The sequence below is a fragment of the Arachis ipaensis genome, chromosome B05 (assembly GCF_000816755.2).
Source record: "Arachis ipaensis cultivar K30076 chromosome B05, Araip1.1, whole genome shotgun sequence".
In the NCBI taxonomy this organism is placed as follows: Eukaryota; Viridiplantae; Streptophyta; class Magnoliopsida; order Fabales; family Fabaceae; genus Arachis; species Arachis ipaensis.
This window is the reverse complement of record NC_029789.2, coordinates 6714457-6722436: the sequence shown is the minus strand read 5'-3', so window position 1 is coordinate 6722436 and position 7980 is coordinate 6714457. Positions and strand designations below refer to the sequence as shown.

The 7980-nt window shown below is 44.5% G+C and overlaps 2 protein-coding genes across 2 annotated transcripts; both read right to left on the bottom strand.

The window, feature by feature from the left end:
* Window positions 2858–4733, bottom strand: LOC107640037. The gene is made up of 3 exons (XM_016343587.2): window positions 4571–4733; window positions 4215–4517; window positions 2858–4078 (listed from the first exon to the last, which is right to left on the bottom strand). The coding sequence occupies exons 1-3, from the start codon at window positions 4731–4733 to the stop codon at window positions 3030–3032; spliced, it is 1515 nt and encodes a 504-aa protein (XP_016199073.2). The 3' UTR covers window positions 2858–3029.
* LOC107642708 (glucan endo-1,3-beta-glucosidase 13) lies at window positions 5926–7853 on the bottom strand. The gene is made up of 3 exons (XM_016346152.2): window positions 7489–7853; window positions 6325–7413; window positions 5926–6243 (listed from the first exon to the last, which is right to left on the bottom strand). The coding sequence occupies exons 1-3, from the start codon at window positions 7547–7549 to the stop codon at window positions 6212–6214; spliced, it is 1182 nt and encodes a 393-aa protein (XP_016201638.1). The 5' UTR covers window positions 7550–7853; the 3' UTR covers window positions 5926–6211.

The window sequence follows — 7980 nt, the reverse complement described above, 5'->3', positions numbered from 1 at the left end:
CAAATATATTTTTGTTAATGTAGCCTAACAGGAATTTGTTGGTGCGTAAACTGGATCCGCCACAGACGTGGAACCCGATGGTGGAAAACTACTTACGCGCCACGAGATTCTACCACATATCGAAGATTAGGGTGATAAGATGATTTCACCCTTATTAGCTGCTCTGGTTGAAAGGTGGAGGCCGGAGACTCACACTTTTGTGTTGCCGGTGGGTGAGGTTACAGTGACATTGGAAGATGTCGCATATATTTGGCTTATCTATCGATGGAGAACCTGTGAGTGGATGGATTGACAGTAGTAGTGACTTCGTTCAAAGTCAGAGCATGGCAGTATTCGGACGTGAACCAGTACTCAGTAGTAATTCGAAATCCTATATAAAGCTTGGTTGGGTTCGACGTATCAGAGATGCGGAGCCGTTGGACACTAAAGAGTCCATAAGGAGATACGTCAGATGTCAGATTTTCTGTGTGTTAGGGTCGACCCTATTCACAGATAAGTCGACCGCATACGCCCACGCGAAGTATCTACCGTTGCTTCGCGATTTCGAGCGGATCCATACTTATAGTTGGGGGTCAGCATGTCTTGCACATCTTTACAGAGCACTATGTCGTGCATCACGATATGATACGAAGGAGATGGATGGCCCTCTTAATCTGTTGTTTGTTTGGGCATGGGAGCGAATGCTTTGTCTTGCGCCGGTACCGAGACATACCCTTCCACCTGCTGAGATACCAGTTGCCAGTATCAGGTGGAGTCATTCGGAACGGACCACATTGTGGTTAGCGAAGACCGTAGCGAATTTTAGGCATGATATAGACTACATGCAGGAGGTAAATATTTATGGTTCGTGTGATTCCTATTTCCAAACATTAATGTTAGGGTTATGACGTACGAATTATATGTGACAGTTTGAGTGGCGGCCGTACGAAGGAATGATCATACCCGGTGAGTTACATGGACATCTTGATGTGTGTGATACCGTTGCTCCGTTGTTGTCGTTCGAGTGTATCGAATGGCACCTTGCGGACTGAGTGATGCGTCAGTTTGGGTTCGCATAGCCTCCCCCGCGAGGAGCAAGGGACATTCCACTGGACCAGCATTGCCTCGCTCTTCGCGGAGTGCAGCTTCATGACTGGACAATTTTGCATGGGCCATGGATAGTGGAGTGGGGCAACAGGCGAAACACTCGACTGCGGGATCTGCACCCCCTTCCGATCTGGGACTTTATACCGACCAGGGAGTATCGGGATTGGTATGTGCACTCGTTCGGACATATGCTGAGATTGTCGGAGTATGTTCCTCAGGGCCCAGCTGCACCTCAGCCACCTGCACCTCAGCCACCTGCACCTCAGCATGCAGTGTTTGAGCCGTTTCCTTATTATGTACCATAGCCACCGGACCAGAATCATGGTAGCCATCACAGTCACCACAGTGCGTCCAACCACCACTCTCAGCACTCTCAGCACTCTCAGCACCCTCAGGGAAGCCACCCGGGCCAGTCCAGCCAGTTACGTCAGCCCATACTGACGATTCCAGCCGGTGATGATTGGTTTGACTTCTCCGCCGGCGGTCACGGAGATCAGCAACAACAGAATTGGGCCAACGCTAGTTTGGGTGGTTGGTCAGATTTTAGTGCTATGCATTCACCATCAGGGTCGGCTGATCCACATGGGGCATCAGTCGGTACGATGCATGGTTTGCGGGGTCATGCTTTCGAGCACTCGTCAGCGGGTGCGTCTTGTGATAGTAGATTCCTTCGGCGGACATACACAGTAATTGACGAGTACAACCCCGATGCATCCACTCCAGCATGGATAGGTGGGTCGGCTCCTCCGGCAGAGGCAGGTGGGTCGGTCGCTCCAGGTGCAGATGACCGGGATCCAGGGCACCCATATGACCTACGGACGGAGCGAAATCCGCCTGATAGGTATACTCCGTCGCGGCCAGGTCAAGGCATGATGGGTAAGACACTGAACTGGATGGCTCGTAGGAAGTGAGCATTGTGTTGGGTTTTTTAGATTTAATGTTCCTAAGGTTTAATGTAAGGTTTAATGTAATATCGTATTTAATGTTCTGTATGTTGACCGATGTAATTCGTACTTAATCTTTTGTATATTTGCTTCACGAAGGCAGTAAATATTTATATTAACTTGGTGTTAAACATCAATGGATAATCTCATATTTGAAAATACAAACATGACTAAGATAAAAAAAACTCAACTGACGAATTGCAAATTTAGAGATACAAACACGATGAAAATAAAACCCTAAACCCCCGCACCACTCGGTCCAGCACGCTGAGGACATCGACTCCGACTATGACCCTGAGCACCACAGAGATGACATATCCGAGGACCACACATGTCGCGTGAGTCCATTTCATTCAAGTATCTGGTCAATTTCGGGCGACCCTTCGACGTTTGCCTCAGGGCGGGATTAGCGACCAATGTGGGTCCCTCATATGAAGGCCATGTCTCGGCATCACCTAACGGTGTGAACTCGAATCTATATACCTTACGAACCTCTGTCATCTTGTACACATCATGCACATACAGCTGCCAATCGAGACGCTGGTTAGCACAGCAAGCAATAACATGGTAACATGGTATTCTTTCCACCTGAAAGTGCCCACAGTCACATCTTCGTCGCACAAGATCAACGACTAACACCTTTTCGCTAGTCCTTTTGCGCACCTCAAATACCTCATTCCGTCTGTCAAAACAGTGCACAACTATATTCCCAGCCTGATGCATATTTGCCTCAATCCGCTGTTGTGCGAATACGGAATAGGTAAATCCAGCACGCTTGCGTTCGTGACTCTCGGCACTCTTTCGCGTAAAAAGTTCATTTAACCGATAATATGTTGCTCGGACTAGTGCCAACACAGGTAGATTACGGGCACCCTTCAACACTGAGTTAATGCACTTGACAAGGTTCGTCGTCATATGGCCCCATCGATGTCCCTCGTCGAACGCCAATACCCAATGTCTAAGTCCGATGTCGTCGCACCACCTGGCATATGCCTCGCCTCACTCTTCCAGCCTCTTATAGTTGATGTTATACTCCTCCACCGTTCTTGAATACCCGATGTTGACCACAAGCTTTTGCAAGTGAGGGACTTTGAATGCTCGTAGGAAGTTGCTGCCGATGTGCCTTATACAAAACATCCACCATGCTCTTGGAGGTTGCCAGTCACCTCCGGAACGATTTACTGCTGCCCGAATTGACTCATGCCGGTCTGAGATCATTCCCACACCGTCTTTTCTGACAATATGCATTCGCAGATTCCTGAGAAAGAAGTGCCACGCGTCGGCTGTCTCCCCTTCCACCAAGGCAAAAGCGATAGGCACAATATTCTGGTTCCCGTCTTGTGCAACAGCGATCAGAAGTGTACCTTTGTACTTGCCATATAGGTGTGTGCCATCAACTTGAACTAGGGGCTTACAATGCCTAAATGCCCGAATGCATGGATTGAAACTCCAGAATACGCGATGAAGTATTTTTACCCCTTGCGCCTCCTCATTCCCGTTGTACAGTGGCCGTGTTTCTATTTGGACAACTGACCCAGGCATCTTCTGAACCATAACCAAGAGCCACCATGGCAAGGCTTGGTAACTCTCCTCCCAATCACCGAAAACCTTCGCTATGGACTTCTGTTTTGCCAACCAAGCCTTTCGGTAACTGATGGTATAGTTGAACCTTGACTGAATTTCGGCTATTATAGATTTCACCTTGATGGACGGGTCAGTCTCGACCAACGGCCTTATAGCCTCAGCAACTGTATTCGAGTCCAACTTCGAATGATCCTGTGAAATCACTCCCATTGAGCACGTGTGCCTACCGTTGTATCTGCGTATCTCCCAACAACCTTTTTTCCTTATCAAGCTGGCTCGGATAAGCCAGTCGCACCCACACCCATACATTTTGCATTTTGCATAGAACGTCTGTGGCTCAGACTCATACACGTCGTAGTCAACTCCTCTAGCGATAGTGTAACTTCTAATTGCTGCCACGACCGTCTTTCTAGAACTATATTCCATTTCAATCCGGAACTCTCCGTCCTCAGGATTAGCAACGCCTACAGAAAGTAGAAATCATCGTTTACTAATCAATCCAATGCATAAATTAACAACAACGCATTATTTAGTCATCACGTACCTATTTTGAATATTCCGGAAACTCCGGTGCATGCATGGCGTCGAGATCCACCTCACGCATAAAAGGTGGCACGTTCATCGGTTGACTGATCGAAGGATGAACCACTACATTCTCCGCTGCTATCTCAACTCCCACATCACCATCCTCATCTTCATCGTCGGCTTCATAAGTGGCTTTGAAGTCCTCTTCACTGTCACTATTCATTCCCTCGTACACTGCAGCTCTATCATCCCCCACCTCTAAATCATTTTGAGTCCCTTCTACCTCTACGGTTTCAAACTCAACATACAGATCAATCTGTGGCTGTCGCATCTGAGTCTGCCGGTGAATTTGAAACATATTCTGCATACTCACTTCGTCTGTGATTGGCATGGTATCAAACTGTATTAACGTACTGTTCTCATTAACGTACTGTTCTCCATGCTTTGACAGAGACCATTCTGAAGCTCCATTAACGTCATGGTGCATGGAACCACAAACGAAAACGGATTCTGGCACACAAACCTCACTCCCTCATGAGTATTACGTATTATCTCACCGTCGCGATACACCATTAAGTTTGCGGTACCCTCCATTACGCTTCAAACACACCCAAAGAACACTCATACACTCTTACTCATAATGAAAATGAACCCGAGCACTGCCTTATATAGAGGAAAGCTTTCACCACGCCCCCACGTGCTGATTGTCTCCGCCAATCACAGCTTGCCACGTGTCAAAACGCCCCCGCGTGCTGACTCATCACGCCCCCACATGATACGTACACGTCAGCACGCCCCCCACTTGCTGCTCAGCCAACCAACCATCTTCAGCCACGTCATCACGCCCCCCACTTACTGAGTCAACACGCCCCCACTTGCTGCTCAGCCAGCCAACCATCTTCAGCCACGTCATCACGCCCCCAGCGTGCTGACGTCATCACGCCCCCTACGTGATTCTCTCTTCGTCCAACCACATGCTGCCACATCATCTTCATGCCCTCCACGTGTAGCAGGCACCACGCCCCCTGCGTGTTGGCCTTGGACCACAGACATTCACCTAGACGTAAAACACATTTTTCCTCCATAAACAGCCAAAACACCACCTTGCAAACCATATTCAAATTCTTGAGCCGTAAAATTATGTGTCATGATATTAACATTTCTCTCAATCTTACCCTTAAAAAAAATTGAGTACCCACCATCTTAGATTAGAAAAGGAAGGAATATATCTTTATTTTTTTTATGACGATGGAAGACATCTAAGAATAAAAGAGAAGGAGTATTAGAGACGATAATAGATCAATGAATAAAAAAAAAAAAGGAAAGAAAGAGTCTAAAATGTCCCGAGTTTTTTCCAAATTTAAATAAGACAAGGTCTAATTGTTTTTGACTAATTTTTTTGTTATTAAATATTTTTGTGGAAAGAAATACTCTATGATCTTCATGATTTTTACTACATTAGTGCAGTATCTTATTTGGTTGACAATCACAGCGAGCAACCTCATTATAGATCTAAAAGCATGTTATTTCATAAGGTCGGAGTAGTTTTATTTTTTCGACCTTGATGATAAATGGGATTTTGACAACTTGTTTATCTACAATGTCACCCCATAAAAGTTATCTAGAAGAACACTCCAATTCCAATGTTTAAGTCAGTTTATATATCTGATATCTCACTACTATAGTGTTTTCTTTCTCCTCTTACTAGAGTAACAACTTTTCTTTTTAAGGAGTTACCATTATTTTGTTCGTTACTTCGTTATACACGCATATATCTTAATGTTTAGGGGTAAATGAAATCATTATCATTCCATCCAAGATATGCATCAATCACAAGCAATAACTACAACTCATCTTCTCTCCTTACTAAATTAGTAGTAGTTCCAGTGACATAAATTAAATCCTCTAAATACCAATTTCATACAATATAAATAATTATATAAAACCATTAAGCAGTGGCAGAGTTAATCAAAAGCCAAACCAAATTTAACCATCAACATAAAATTCTAAGCATAACTGCAGCTAAAGAAAGTCATCACTCTTGTTCTCTTCACATGCAGTACTTCATTCACCTAGCTCAGAATAAACCGACACTGAAGATAACCTGCAAGAAAGCATCATTCTTTGTTAATATGAATGATACAAAGTTCAAACTTTGATGAATGGAAAATGAATGGGTGCTTACTTGGATCAGAATTGATCAACATAGCAGTTCCTCCGAAGCTGCAAGTTCCACCATGTCTCTTATGCTTCTGCCAGTAACTATTGAAGGCAAAAGAAGCGTGAGCAACCAGAGTGTCAGGGCTGTAACAATTCCCCTGAGGCAAGATATCAGTGCAATCAGCACCACCTTCTCCACAAGCATAGTCCAAACCCTGTTGCAATGTATCTTCCGGAACATGAGGCTTAGCCACACACCACAGCTTCTGAACCGGTATAATCATGGGGCTAGGGGAGCCATTGTTGTCAATGGGGTTACAAGGTGGCAAATCGAAACCTTCCGGTGGGCTAGCCGGTGCTGGAACAAGGAATGGTGCTGGTGGTTGTTGCAATGGAGGTGGTGAAGAAACTATTTGAGCCAATGGAGGCAGAGGCTTTCCATGTTCTACATTCTTTGGAGGAGCAGAGTAAGGAACAGGGAAATCCAATGGTGGCTCAGCTATTTCCGGTAATGGAGGAATTGATCCTATTTTGGTGGCAGAAAGCCTTCTTCTCCCATTTGGAATTGTGGTGGTTACAAAGTTGATGGTGTTGAATGATAAAAACCGAAGCTTTTTAATGGAGTCCAAGTGGGAAGACACCAAGGTTAAGTCTTTGTAATGTGAATGGATGAGAGAGTATGTGGAGTTCACACTTTGGAGGAACTCTACAATGGGTTTGAGTTTCACCATTTTGAAGTCATCGTTATTATAGAAAGAGTTCAAAGGGAATAAAGCAAAGGAAACTTTGATGTGTTTTTCCAAACCCCACCTCTTTAGAGAATGATGGAGATTCTTGAGAGAATGAAGAACCAAACCCAGGTTCTGGTTGTGTTGGTGTTCATGGTTGGTGACAAGAATGGTGGTGATGTTTGAAGCAGGGTAATAGGCAAGAACGTTGGACCTGAGCCAAGTTTCAGCCAATAGAATGCTGCTAGAGACTCCGTTGAGGTCTCCATGGCTCACATGAACAGCCAAGGGAGGAGAACCACCAGCATTGGTTGATGAAGATGCTTCTAGAATGTCTTCAGTTGTCTGACACAGGGTTATGAACTCAACAGATTCTTGACCAGCACCTGCACCACAACCACCATTGTAAAACAAAAAAAGTTGACAACTTTACTAGAGAGTGTTATGCTTGTTTTTCTTACCAGTAAGACCCAAGGAACAAAGAATGAAAAGAGGAATAAGCCTTGCCGCCATCTTCAACATTTTCTCTTCTCTTGCTTGCTAATTGATATTCCTCTTATATTATTATTGTAAATAAATAAAGCTTGTTGAATAATATTGCAGGGGAAGTCACCCGAGAAACGTGTTGCTATATGCTTGTGCGGTTCATGATTTTGGCTACGGTGCTTACATCTGCCTCTAAATTCTAAAGCTTCAAGCTTGTAGCTTTCTCTTACTTCTGTGCATTGTGCATGATGTTACAAGTACAACCAACACCATTCAAACCAGCACCCTCCTTCTCCTCTCTAATCTTCCTTATAAATGACCTTTTTGGGTTTAAACTTGTAACACATTACAAGCTAAGATTATAGGAAGAGTTTCAAGTATACCTAAAATACTATTCCAGTTATTTTAACCGTTGATTTGAATTATAAAAAAAATATATAATATATATTAATTAAAATCAACCTTAA